This window comes from Bos taurus, chromosome 14, assembly GCF_002263795.3.
Source record: "Bos taurus isolate L1 Dominette 01449 registration number 42190680 breed Hereford chromosome 14, ARS-UCD2.0, whole genome shotgun sequence".
Classification (NCBI taxonomy): domain Eukaryota; kingdom Metazoa; phylum Chordata; class Mammalia; order Artiodactyla; family Bovidae; genus Bos; species Bos taurus.
Genome location: NC_037341.1, coordinates 43,346,379 through 43,360,838, shown reverse-complemented (window position 1 = coordinate 43,360,838; position 14,460 = coordinate 43,346,379). Strand labels below are relative to the sequence as shown.

Here is a 14,460-nt window from a genome sequence, read left to right as displayed (position 1 = left end):
AGCCAGAGTCTCTAGGTAGCACACAAGGAAGCTTCCTTCCTTCTTAGACCCAGATGGCTTGGAAATTGGGCTACCACCTTAGAACTATGTAATAATCAACCTGACTTCATTGAAGACAGTAACTGCAGAACACTTAAACAGAATGTTGATGCTAATTACGAAGAGTGTTATTACAGGAACTTCAAACTGTCGCTTGATCAATGGACATGAGCCTTTTGATATTTTCAAAAGATCCCTGTTGATAAGTCTACCCTTTGCTTAATTTAATTCATTTAACTCATTTCAGAGTGTGGTCCTTAATCCTGCACTCAAAATAGTCAGATTTTATTGCACGAAAATCTTCTGAATTTGTCACTTAAAACCCTGCACTCTATTAAAAAGACAAGGCCACATCATTTTTTCGAGAGATTCTTTGAAATTTTAACCTCTTGGCCTGTTTCGGACCTACTCTGGTAGACAGTCTAGGGTGTTATTTTGGGAGCAGGAGAACATGAAGAATGAGTGGGAAAAGAGCCACTGGCATTTGAAAATAACCTTCCTGCGTTTGCCACTCAATAAGCATAGAAGAGCAGGTGTTAGGGGAGGCAGAGAAAGGGCATCTTCAACGCCCCGGAGGAAACTTCTGATGATAAATAACTTGAGGGTGCGACGTAACGCCATCCCTGTCTCCACGCGGTCCCCACGCAGCCTCCACGGTGCTGCCGCGTCTTGGCCGTCCCCGCCTTCCCCTCTCCTACAGGGCGGGTTGCAGCCTGCGCTCACCCGGCCCTCCCCGCCCCGCCGCCCGGCACCGCCCGCCGGTCCTCCTCCTGCGCCGACGCGGCGGAGCGCACCGGCCCGCGGGGTCAGGTGGTTGGGTGACGCCCCGGGAAAGCGCTCCCCACCTCGCGCGGGCGGCGCCACCGCGCCCGACGCCTCCGGGGGAGGGGACTTCCCGGGAGCAGCGGGCGGAGGACGGGAGGAGCGCTGCGCGGCGGGCGGGCGGGCGGGCCGAGCGGGGACGGGCTGCCGGCGGGAGGGAGACATGGACCGCAGCGAGCAAGGTGAGGGCGCGGGCGCTTCCGGGGTGGGCGCGGGGCCCGGCGCCGCGCGGCTGGGGGCCCGGGTCCGGGGTGCGGCGGCGCGCGGCCTGGCACCCGGGCAGGTGCGGAGCCTGCGGTGCTGGAGCCGCCAGTTGCGTCCCCGGAGCCGGATCCCAGGTCCTGGTGGGGCCGGGCTGCCGGGAACCGGCGGCCGGAGGGGGCGGATGGGACCGCGCGAGGGTGCGCGGGTGTTGGAGACAGCAGAGAGGACGGGAAAGATAGAGAAGGTTCTGGGAGGCGGCGGAGGGCCGGCGCCAGGCGTTCGGAGCCGGGGCGGCGGATCGAGAAGCGCTTTGGTGAAAGCGGTGCCCGGGAGCCCTGCTCACCTCGGTCTGGGACCGGTGGAAACTGAGGGACTGGGGACGGTGGGTCGTTTGGCCCCGCACGAGGGGCGCGTGAAGCCCTCCCAGCCACACGTGAAGACTTTCTGCTCTCTCCTTAACGTGGTTAGGATTTTTGGTGGCATTTGAGCCCGTGGCGTTGGTTTTGGTTGCGAACATTTAACATCCCCCAATTGTGGAGCAGTGTCTCTAGGTTTGTTTGGAGGCGGGGAATTTTTCCGTAGCGAGGGTCCTCTTTTATCCATCAAAGGTGAAACCCCTCCAACACAAAACCTTAGTCTGATTACTCTAGCTTTGGCTGCACTTGTTTCTGAAAATAGTATCTCAAGGGAAATTACTTCCAGTAAACATTATTTAAGAGCGATGTGGCATAGTAGAACTAGGTTTTCAGATTTAAATATTGCCACATCCTAGAAATCTTTACTGATAGTAACACAGTAACCACACTAACCATAACACAGGTTCGCGGCAAGCTTTTAAATATATACATATAAAGGCTAAAAAAAAGTTAACAGTATTGAGGTTAATTTGGGGAAGTGGGGATAGGAATTATTACTATTTTGAGTCTTAACACAAATTTTTTTTTTATGTTACTACTCTCCAGTATCTGCCTTCATGCATACGAGTTTTCATTTAAGTCAAACCATATTCCATGTATACTGTTTTGTAGTTTACTTCTGGTCAGTTGTAAAATAGGATTTTTGGAGCCTTCCAGCTTTTCCTTTCTCTCAACTCCTCAAATTAATCTCATCTTACATTCATTTGATACAGTATGTACATGTGTGCACCGTTGTATCCAACTCTTTGCCACCCCATGAACTGTAGCCCGCCAGGGTCATCTGTCCATGCAGTTTCCCAGGCAAGAATGCTGGTGTGAATTGCCATTTCCTTCTCCAAGGGATATTCCCCACCCAGGAATCGAACCTAGATCTCCAGCACTGCAAGCAGATTCTTTACCAGCTGAGCAATGGGGAAGCCCCATACAATATGTAGTTTATAGTATATATGTCATACATTATATATGTACATATATACACGTGTCCACATATTGTCTAGATTTCAAACTTCTTGAAGTTAGAAGCATATATTTCATTTTTGTCCACAGTTGAGTAACCTGGTGATTTGTACATGGTAAACATTTACATGTTTGAGTCGGAAAGCTCCTCACAGGTCTCAGGTGTATTATTGTTAGGAGAAGGCCTAGAGGCTACCACGTAAGTCAGTATTTTTCTATCTGGATTTTCATGGGGGTAGTGAGGGTGTCCAGCATGTGAGCATGCATACATGTGTATGTCTTACACTGTGATATTTAACATAATGATGTTTTTAGAATATGTGGCTATGTTTGGTACTCCTCAAAGTAGATGAAATATTAGTGTTTGAATTAGGTGAATGGAGTGACTGATTTTATTAGATTTTTGTATTCTAGTTTGGCTGGTAAGAATCATGGCCAGTAGTAGTTCTGTAATATTCCAATTTGCTGATACACTTTATATGGTTATTGTAGGATTACTGTTTGTGTGTGTGTTTGTGTATATGTGTCTAAGACATGTTTAATAAATCCCTTGGTTTATAAGAGGAGTCTTTTTCTGTCTCTAATTTTCGGATGTTATTCTTTGGTAAAGATATTTGTTAGTCATGTTACTTCTTGCGTTTAATTGTCATTCTTAGAGGGCGAGGGAAGTCCATCCTCTTAAAGTGGAGAACTTGGACGCCAGACTCTAAATGAAAGACGAGCTAGCTGCCTGGGCAAGGTCAACTGAGGCTACATAGCTTGGCAGTCTTAACAACCACTTGGCGTTTCCTTATACTTTGGGTTCCTTCTGCCTCTTTTTTGTCTTTTCATCTTTATGTTCCCACAGCACACAGTTTTTTAGAAATGTTTGTTGACTGCCTCAGATGAAAGGCAAGTGCCCAAGGGCCAGTCTCCTTCCAGCCCCTGAAACCTCTGAGTTGGTTACTTGCTTCCCACTTCCTCCTGTTCTTTTTCTCTGTGTTTTAAAGAAACAGAACTCTGGTTGGATGGACAAAGTTGCTGATAAGACTGCAGTGGGTGTGGAGAGTAAGTTTATCTGTCAGCTCTCTGAGCTAGCAGAGGAGACAATTCAGTCTTGAGCAAGTCCATGTAGACTCCTGGCTGAAAGGGAGAAGGGAACCTGGATTTTTAACTTGCAGGTTCACCAGCAAAGTGTGTTGGCTGGAATAAGGTTTATACAAAATCTGTGATTGTCTGCTGAATTGTGATTTTTTTCAAAGTACCTAAAAGCAAATCATAATATTTTAGGATTTAACTTACTTTTTTAACATGTGTGGATTTTGTTGTGTTTGTCCCTTTAAAAAATACTCTAGGGACTTCTCTGGTGGTACTGTGGTTAAGATTCTGTGCTCCCAATGAAGGGAAGCCTTGGTTGGGGAACTAAGATCCCACATGCTGCACAGCGTGGCCAGGAAAATAAAATCCTCTAGATACAAAATTAAATGGCCTACTACTTGTCTTGAATGCATGTCTCTGCATTCAAGAATGAAATGTCTCCTTATCTGTTCCTTCTTATATGAAGTTGTCAAAATCTAGCCTTTGCTACTGATTTTATTGAATAGAGCTATAATGTTTTGAAATGAACAGTGTTATTTTCAGCGCTGTACTCTGAATGCTTTTCAGTATCAGTCTGAGATTTGCCTATTTTTCGTGCCCTCCCCCATACCCAGACTCTGTATACAGTACTCTGCTTATGTTGAGAGCAGTCAACATCAGATGATTTAAAATTCACCATAAACAACATACTGCCTCTTAGGAGCTTCTATGGGTTCAGCACACTCAACGTGTGTGCCATTTCCCACCTTGAAAGTGCAGCGGCCTGCTAACTGTAGAATACAGCATGTAAAAAAACTCCTGACTGCCTTTTATGGGGCTGAATAGATAATCGTGCTCGAGTACTCTCTTATATTGGCTTCCCAGGTGGCACAGTGGTAAATAATCTGCCTGCCAATGCGGGAGACACTAGACGTGGGTTGGGTCCCTGGGTTGGGAACATCCCCTGGAGGAGCAAATGGCAACCCACTCCATATTCTTACCTGGAAAATTCCATGGACAGAGGAGCCTGGAGGGCTACAGTCCATGGGGTTGCAAAGAGTCAGACATAATTAAGCACGTGTGCACATACACGTGCACAGGCACACACTCTCTTATATTAGTAATAACTTGTAGTTTAGCACCATTATATTGACAGTCACCTAGCCACTAAGCATTTTATCTGTGTTTGAGTTAAAACACCACCACAGCTTTTTATCTTAAGGGGGTAGGGGAAGGCTGCTATGGTCGAAGCAACTGGGGAAAGGGGAAGCCTGCAATGAAACAGTGACACGATAATAGGTCACTATAATTTCAGCCTGGTAATTATGCCTTCAGAATAACAAAATGGTGAGGTGTTGTTGATTTACAGATAAAACAAATGTAGAAATGAATAGGTAACAGCTTTGAGGGTCTGCTCACAGATCTCTGGGTGTGAGTCACTCAGCATCATGGTTTCTTTGGTCAAGTCTTGCTTTCCATATGGTGATAATGTCTTTGTTAACTTGCATTCACTTCCTGCATCTGTTTCTATGCAGCAGTCTGCTTGGTCCCTAGGGGAGAGCTAAGTGGTAGGAGGGGTTGTGATCCATCAGTGAGATCTCAAAACAGAATAATCTATGTACACAATAAAAGCAAATACACTCAAGGTTCCCAACTGAAGAGAACACCCAAGTCCCCTGACCTTCTGTGCTCCTCCTGGTCCTTGTATTGGAGGCTCACGTTATTTTATTTTCCTTGTAGGTTTAATTATTTCTGTTTAATTGTTGACTGTTTTAAAATCTCTCTTCTGAGACTCTCCCAGATTTTATTTAAACTGGGTGGGTACCAGAAACCATAATCTTAGCAGTGTATTTTCATTAGAATAAATGTCCAAGGGATCAAGGGATTTAATGTCTAATGCAAGTTAAAAAATGTTTGAATTAAAAACACTTCTTGGTAGCTGAGAGGAATTGTTCATTTTATTTTATTTTATTTATTTTTTTGGAATTGTTCATTTTAGAAAAATCAGAAAATACACATGAGAGAAAGAACATAAAACCACCTATAATCCTATTCTGGAAAATCACTGTTAGCATGTTGGTTTGTATCCATCCATATAGCTGTCCTTTTAAACAAATCACAAAATAATCTCTTATTGAATATGTCATCTTGTATCTTGCCTCTTCTTTAAAACTCAGTATTTTAAAATACCCTTCTGCAGCATCATTTTGACTAGTGTGACCAGGTAATTAATGCACATGATGGAGTTCAGAATGATTAAAAGGTTGCAAAATGTTAAATCTCCCTTCCATTCCTGTCTCCTTGGCTATTTCTCTTGGGTAGTGATGTCACCATTATTAACAGTTTCTTCTCCATCCACCCAGAGAGATTCTACTTATGTAGGTATACACACTTATATTTAAATATGTACAGTATTAGTGTGTGTGTTGTATAAGCTGTAGTGCACAAATTATTTCACACCTATCTTCTATATGTCTATATATACTGTATATACTTACAGTATATATTTTAGAGATCATTCAACACAATGTTATATAGAGTTGTTTCATTTTTCAGGGCTATTTGTAGATGTCTATTTTTAGATGTACCATGTTATGTACCATAACAGATGATACTTGTTCCCTATTGAGGGACATTTAGGTTTCCCCTAATATTTTGCTATTAAAACAAAGCTGCAGCAAATAAATATGTATGCAAATTGTTTGATAAATGTGCTGGTGTATCTGTAGGAAGAATTCTTAGAAGAATGTGACTGTTCAATTTTGATGGTGCTAGATTCTGCTCCATAGAAGTGGTGCCAGTTATAATCCACCAGCTATGTGTGAGCATCTGCTTCTCTCTATCATGTGGCCAGGGTGTTGTCACATTTTTCATCTTTGCTTCTCTTGTGGGGGGGAAGATGTTTCGCAGGCTGTGTTTATTATATATTTTTCTTAATATGAAGGCCATTATACTTCTTTTGATATGTTTGAGATCTATCTATATTCATTTTCTGGGACATGTCTGATCATATACCTTGCCAGTTTTTTCTATTGTTTTATCCTTTTCTTCTTGATTTCTTCATGACATGAATTGCTATTATATTTTTTCCTAGTTTGTTGTTTCTTTTTTGACTTTCTGGTGATTTTTTTTCTGAGCAGAAATATTAGTTGATGGCAGTTTTCATTTAATAGCTTCAGGCTTTTGAATCGTTCATAGAGATGCTATCCTCACTTTGAATTTATGTTTTTATTTTTTACCTTTAAATCTTTCATCCATCTGGAGTTTATTTTGATTAAAAAATGTGAGTTATGAATCTTAACCTCCTTCCCAACTCAATTGGCTCCTCAGTTGTCCAGCACCATTCACTCACGAATGGATCTTTGAAACACTGCTGCTGTCAGTGCTAAATTTCTGTATTCTTTTCTTTCCCCCTGTTCTGTCCTAGCAACTAAACTGTTTAAATTATTGTGGTTTCATAACATGTTAAAATGTCTGGAAGGACTAGTCTCTCCTGATCACTCTATTTTTCTTTTTATTACTAGATGTTTTTCTAGCTGTTTCTGCCAGATTTTATTTCCAAATGAACATTAGAATCAACTTGGTCTGGATGCAAATCCAACAGAAATGTAGTTGATATAGCTTTCTTCCCTTCTCCTGTTCTCTATCCTCCTCATTTCCCTTTCTCTCTCTCTCTTTTTTTTTATTAGACCTGTTACCTTGCTTTTTTCTTTATTGAATATCCCAGTATATGTTCATCATAGTTGTATTGTACATACTATATATACAATTTTATATTGCATTTTGGATACTACTAGATAATAAGAATTTTAATGTACCATTGAAAAAAGTATCTTCAAACTGTATTTTTTGACGACTGTACTCTTTCAGCATTTGATGTTTAACTTTTTTTTTTTTTGTGGGAATATAGATTGCTTTTTATTTTAGCTATTATAATACTTTAAAGAGAAAGTGTTTTAAGATAAATTTCTTGAGACAGGACAAAGGATGTGAATATGCTTAGGTTTTTCATGCCTTTGGCCAAATTGCTTTCTGGGAAACATAATTATTACTGCTTTTTTATTGTAGTAAAAATGCATGACAAGAAATGTATTATCACAACTGTATTTAAGTGTATTGGATAGTATTGTTAACTCTATGTACTTTATTGTGTAACACATCTCTAGAACCTTTTCATTTTGATGACTGAAACCCTGGACCCACTGAGCAACACACATTTTTTTTTCTCTACAGCCCCTGGTATCCACTATTCTCTTTACTGCTTCAGTGACTTTGATTACTTTAGATAGATCATTAAAGTGGAATCATGCAGTATTTGTCTTTTTATGACTTATTTCACCTGGCATAATGTCTTTAAGGTTCATCCATGTCATTGCATATTGTAGGATTTCTGTCTTTTTTAAGGCTATATAACATTCTAGTGTGTATGTATGCCACATTTTCTTTATCATCTTTTATTTTCTTTGTCCATCCTTCACTGGACATTTAGGTTGCTCCCTCCTCTTGGCTGTTGTGATCATGGGTGTGCAAATTCTCTTTTATGTCCTGTTTTCCACTCTTGGGTATATACTGTAGGAAAGGAATGTTTATTTTCCCTACCCTTCTTAGTTCTTTGGCTTGTCTAATAATTAAATTAACATAGGGGAGACTAACAGGAGAAAACCAAATTTAGTTGCATATGTTCGGGGGTCCTACAAGAATATGAGACCCTCAGGCATTTAGCCAGTTGAGACTTACATGACGCTCTGAGCTATGGAGAAAAGGGATAGGGTTCTGGGTCTTGAAAGGTGAGAAAGACAATTCACAGGAAGATGGAGAGAAGGTTTGGTAAAGTGTTTTCCATTCCCTGCAGGACGATGGGGCCCAGAGAGGACTTTGATCTCTAGCCCCAGTCCAGCTGCCTGCAGTTCACCCCACCTCACCTGGACTATTTGTAGTAATCTCTTGTGATAGTTCCCTTCCTGGACCAGATACTCTATCTAAATTCTTTTAGACAGGTAAGGGAGAAATAAAAGGTTTTCCTCAGTCTGCTGGATTTTGATTGCCGTCAGCTCAAAATAGTCACAATTCCAAAGTGGTAGTTTGAGGGGGACTTGTTCTGAAATCCTCAATACCCAGAAATAAAATTGCTGGTTCCTATGGAAGAAACACAAGCTGGAATCAAGATTGCTGGGAGAAATATCAATAACCTCAGATATGCAGATGACACCACCCTTATGGCAGAAAGTGAAGAGGAACTCAAAAGCCTCTTGATGAAAGTGAAAGTGGAGAATGAGAAAGTTGGCTTAAAGCTCAACATTCAGAAAACGAAGATCATGGCATCCGGTCCCACCACTTCATGGGAAATAGATGGGGAAACAGTGTCAGACTTTATTTTTGGGGGCTCCAAAATCACTGCAGATGGTGACTGCAGCCATGAAATTAAAAGACGCTTACTCCTTGGAAGGAAAGTTATGACCAACCTAGATAGCATATTGAAAAGCAGAGACATAACTTTGCCAACAAAGGTCCATCTAGTCAAGGCTATGGTTTTTGCAGTGGTCATGTATGGACGTGAGAGTTGGACTATAAAGAAAGCTGAGCGCCGAAGAATTGATGCTTTTGAACTGTGGTGTTGGAGAAAACTCTTGACAGTCCCTTGGACTGCAAGATCCAACCAGTCCATTCTGAAGGAGATCAGCCCTGGGATTTCTTTGGAAGGAATGATGCTGAAGCTGAAACTCCAGTACTTTGGCCACCTCATGCGAAGAATTGACTCATTGGAAAGACTCTGATGCTGGGAGGGATTGGGGGCAAGAGGAGAAGGGGACGCCAGAGGATGAGATGGCTGGATGGCATCACTGACTCGATGGACGTGAGTCTGAGTGAACTCCGGGAATTGGTGATGAACAGGGAGGCCTGGTGTGCTGCGATTCACGGGGTCGCAAAGAGTCGGACACGACTGAGCGACTGATCTGATCTGATCTGATGGTAGTTCTGTTCTTAGGTGTTTTGTTTTGTTTGGTTTGTGAATTTCTCTCCTGTTTTCCATTGTGGCCATACCATTTTACATTCTCACCAAGTTATTTTAGAGAGAACATTGTAGGGACCAAACACCTGCAGAGAGGGAGCCTCTGTGGTTCTAATTTTTCCATATCTTTAGCTACACTTTTCATTTTTGATAGGGGCCTTCCTAATTGAGCTGAGATAATATAATATCTCATTGTGGTTGTGATTTGCATTTTCCTGATGATGAGTGATGTTGAGTGCTTCTCGGTCATCTTTGTGTCTTCTTTGGAGAAAAGTCTATGATTGGATTATGAATTATTAATGTATTCTGGATACTTAGGCCTTATGAGATATGTGGTTTACACATATTTTCCTCCCATTCTGTAAATGCCTTTGTCACTCTTGGTTGTTTCTTTTTCTGCACAGATGTCATTGCTTTGGGGAAAAAAAAGAATTAGAAAGCTTATAGGTAAAAAAAAATGCCATCTCTTTTCATTTAAATGTTTTCCACCTTCTAAGAGTCTGTAGATGATATTAGCCATTGTGTTCCCCTTTTGACATTGGTTGTTCCTTCATTGTTTTAATATCTTTTTATTTTATTAAATTAAAAAATTTAAATTGACTTATTTTTTGGCTGCACTGGGTCTTCGTTGCTGCGTGTGGGCTTTCTCTAGGTGTGGCGAGCAGGGGCCACTCTCTGTGGTGTGCAGGCTTCTCATTGCAGAGGCTTCTCTTGTTGTGGAGCCTGGGTTCTGGGTGCGCGGTCTTCAGCAATTGTGTGCACAGGCTCAGTTGTTGTGGCCTACAGGCTTGAGGGCACGGGTTCAGCTGCCCCAAAGCGCATGGGCTCTTCCCAGACCAGGAATCAAACCCATGTCCCCTGCATTGGCAGGCGGATTCTTTACCATTGAGCCACCAGGGAAGTCCTCTCTTTTACTTTAAAATTGTGTCTTTGCTTTCTTCTGCTGCCACCCTTCTCCCCTGTTCATAGTAAACCTTTGTGTTTTGAGGAAAATATTTATTTTTTCTATTTTGGTTTTGGTTATGTTTCATGTTATTTTTCTAACAGAAGACATTATGAAGAGCAGATGTTTTCTTGGTGACAGTTTTTAGAGTAACTGTCATGGCTCTCAGTTGCCTTCAATACTTTTTTCTCTGTGTTTATGTCTTCTCTTTAGATGCTTTTGTAATCAATACTGAAAGTAGTGGTTCTAGGTAGGACTATTAGTTTCCATGCTTTGGCTTATAGGCATGGTGACTGTACTTCATGTTACAGCTATGCAAATGTAAATGTCAGCTTAAAAATGATATAAAACATCACCATATAAAGTTTTGGATTGAGAATTTACTTAATAGGATTAAACTTCACCCCTTGTATTCTGAGCTTTTTGGAGGCATTGTGGTGTGGTAAAGGAGCTTATGGTGTAATGAATAGGGCTGTAGGAATAAAGATAGCAGTTTATCCAACCCATTAAGATTTGTACTTGGTTAGAAATGAAGTGTCAGTAGGAGACTGTTCTGTTTGTATTCCAGACTCTCATTCAAGTGTGTACATGGTTGGTACTCCATAAATGTTTATCCTATTGTACAAATATTCATTAGAAAGATTTCTAGCGTATATAGAGTCACATGGGATTAGATAGAAACAGTTAACAGGGAAAGATAATAGTTTGGCAGGGAGACAAGAATACCTGTTCCAAATGTGCTTTTAGTTTTATACATAATCACTGAAAGTCTGATCTGTAAATAGAAGCCAAATTGGTACTTTACTTCTCCAGTGTACACATAAGAGTATTTATGTATACATTTACAAGTAGAGGAGGAGACAGTGCTGATTAAATGTTTATTCTCCAAAGGAAGTTGGATGTAGTGCTCACTAAGTAACTTTCTTAAATGTTTTCTATGCTATTTCATCAAAAGTAGTTATTTGCTTCTAATGTATCCTGAATTTAAGAGGCACAGATGGTGTTGATACATTTTAGTTTTCTTTCAGTTAAATTGAGAAGGGCAGTGGAGATGTTGACAGTGGCGGAAAGGGTTTGCTACTAGTTAACAGAATGAAAATTATATAAAGAGGGAAAATGCAAACATTTCTGCTGGCTGGAGCATTTTAGCAAATTGATGACCAACTTTCCATTTTGGTATATACTGAGTATATCACTTTTGGTATATCAGTTTATTAGCAGTGGGGATGATGATTCTACCTGCTTTTTGCACAACTCCTTCTAATTTTTCTTCGTATTATTTCAATTCAGTCTTTCCTAATGCAAGGTAATAGGATTGATATCATTTTTGTTTTATATATGAGGAAACAGAAGCTGAGAGATCACGACTTCCCCATTCTCTGCTAGATGTGGAGATTGTTACAAAACCTTTGTCCCACACCTGTTGTTTCTCAAAGGGTAACTGGTGGCCAAGAACAGTTTCAGCTACATTTGCAAATCAGTTTAAAGGGCTGGGAACACTTCACACTTTTTAGAAATATTTTCCTTCCAACAAATTAAAACAGAATTGGAATCTGAAGGGACACCACTTCAAGCTCTGCATTATAATAACCTAAGTTTTCTAGCTGGGGTTTTACTGGGCAACTTTTAGTAATACCACTACTACCACTAATACCAGCAACAACATCTGCTCAGGGTTTTCCGTATACCAGATTCTGTTCTAAATGTTTTTCATGTTTCATTTTGAAAATGTTTAGAGCAAATCTGTGAGCCACATCCTTGTTTTACAAATGAAGAAACAAGATGTGAGAAAATGGAGTAATAACTTTTCCAGGGGCACAAAGCTTGACACAGACAGAGCTGGGTTTTCAATCCGAATTATTTGGCCATAGTGTTCCTGTCCTTATGCTACCTAAAAGTATAATGAAAGGTGTTGTTCAAAATGATGCCATTCTGTGGTAGCTACCACGGGGGAGGGAGCACTCAGACTGGTATCCACCCCAGAATGTGGTCTGTCCTCAGGCACCAGAACCGGTTGAAAATATTCAGGGTAAAGAATGCTAGAGCCGAAGGTATGTCTGGGTTGAAAATTGGTTTTCATCGTTTTCTGGTCATGAGACACTGGATAAGTCACTCAACCTCTTTGAGGCTGATTATACCTCAACTATTTGTGAAATTTAAGTAAAAATCTGTGACTGGCATGGGGGCTCAATAGATACTAATTCTCAAACGAAGTGTTTGTATTTCTGTAGAATGCTAATTTGCTGATTTCCAATTCAAATTAAACATTTCATTTATTTGGAGACAATTATGATATGAGGCAGGCTTGCCTGGTGGCTCAGCAGTCAAGAGTACACCTGCAGTGCAGAAGACACAGGAGATGTGGGTTCAGTCCCTGGGTTGGGGAGATCCCGTGGAGGAGGGCATGGCAACCCACTCCAGTATTCTTGCCTGGGGAATCCCATGGCCAGAGGAGCCTGGCAGGCTGCAGTCCTTAGGGTCACAGAGAGTCAGACACGACTGAAGTGACTGAGTATGCATGCACACATGATATGATGCCTGCCCTCACAGGCCAGGCTGGAGAAACATACAGAGAATTCGGCCACTGTGTGAAGTGGAGGTTGTAAGGACTGGCTGACTGACTGAAAAGGAAATGAGGAACTCTGGCTGGTCGTCAGGACCGGAGTCTAACCTCAAGTAACCTTTGAACTTGAAGGCAAAGTAGGAATCCTGGTAAGAGGTAAGAGAAGGAAGGGTGCGGAAGAGGATTTGGGAAGAAGCTTCAGTATGTGCAAAGGTGCAGAGGCATGAAAGGCAAAAAGATGCCCAGAAATTCCCTGTGACTGGAGTTCACGGTGGTCACTAGGGGTGTGTGAGCTGTCATCAAGATTCAGGACTGTGCTGTAGAGCAAGAGGCTGGTGGTGGCAGGTGGGAGTTTGGTTTTAGAGTAACGTTTTGGCAGCTATGTAGAAGGGACTAGCTAACCAAGCAGGGGGTGTCACTGTGTTTCATGCCAGCGGTGGGGGGTGCTGGATTCCTGAGGGATCTTTGGGTAGAAAGGGTCAGATGTGAAGGGCGAGGATCTGAGAATAAAGAAGAGCAGAGAATAAAGAAAAGCCTTGGGGCTTTTCAGACCGCATGGACTTGGAAAGGGACCAGAGGCAAGGGAGAGAGAGGGAATTTCATTTGGGTTGTGTGTTACATCTGAGGTCTGTTCCATTTGTCTAAAGTTGTATAACAGACCATCCCCACACCTAGTGGTTTAAAACAATAGCATTTTTTTTTTTTTTTTTGATGGTTACAGACCTGTACGTGGGCAGGGCTTGGTGGGGACACCTTGTCTCTCCTCCACTCAGCCCAGCTGGGAGGCTTGTAGCATGAGGCACGGCTCATCTGAAGGCTTCCTCACCCACCTGGTTCAATCCCCATGGTCTCTGGTGGAAACAGCATGACCTGTTTGAGGATGGTGATTTGCTTGCCTGTTTTTAGCTGGAGACCATGCTGTTGATGCAGCAGCAGGCCCCCTCAGGATGCCCCATAGCAGGCTTCTTACATTACCCCAGTGCTCCCAACCCATCAGTCCTAAGAGAGAGGCTAGCAGGGGCTATGTGGCTTTGTATGACCTAGCCTCAAAGTCATGTGGAGTCGCTTCCTCCTTGTTCTGTTAGGAATGTGTCACAAGGGTCAGCCCAGATTCAAGGAGGGAGAGTTAGACACCACTTTTGGTGGGAAGAGGGTGCATACAATAGATGTGTGCACATGTTTTAAAACCACCACCAGGTCCTTGTGGGATGTCGGTGTGGCTGGGTTAGGGGTGAACTATGGATCTCTAAGAGAAGGAGCTGGGCAGGAGAGCATGTGATCATTTGTAGCTGTTAATTATTAGCATGTTACTTCCATATTAGCACATGTAATATTTGAAGCTATTAAGTTGCTGAGACAGCCCAGGAACAAAAGTAGAACAGAACATGGAATTTGAAGATTTCAGGGCTGGGAGAGGAAGGTGCAGGATAGGGAGTGTAACTTTCACAGG

The 14,460-nt window shown here is 42.0% G+C and overlaps 1 protein-coding gene across 3 annotated transcripts in view; it reads left to right on the top strand.

The window, feature by feature from the left end:
- Positions 1–475: 475 nt before the first annotated feature.
- Positions 476–14,460, top strand: part of TPD52 (tumor protein D52) — a 131,051-nt gene continuing 117,066 nt past the window's right edge. For all 3 annotated transcript variants that reach the window (XM_025001717.1, XM_059893330.1, XM_025001716.1), the window contains exon 1: positions 476–1,043. In XM_025001717.1, the coding sequence (XP_024857485.1) occupies positions 491–1,043 (553 nt within the window). In that variant the 5' untranslated portion in view covers positions 476–490. The remainder of the gene's footprint in view (positions 1,044–14,460) is intronic.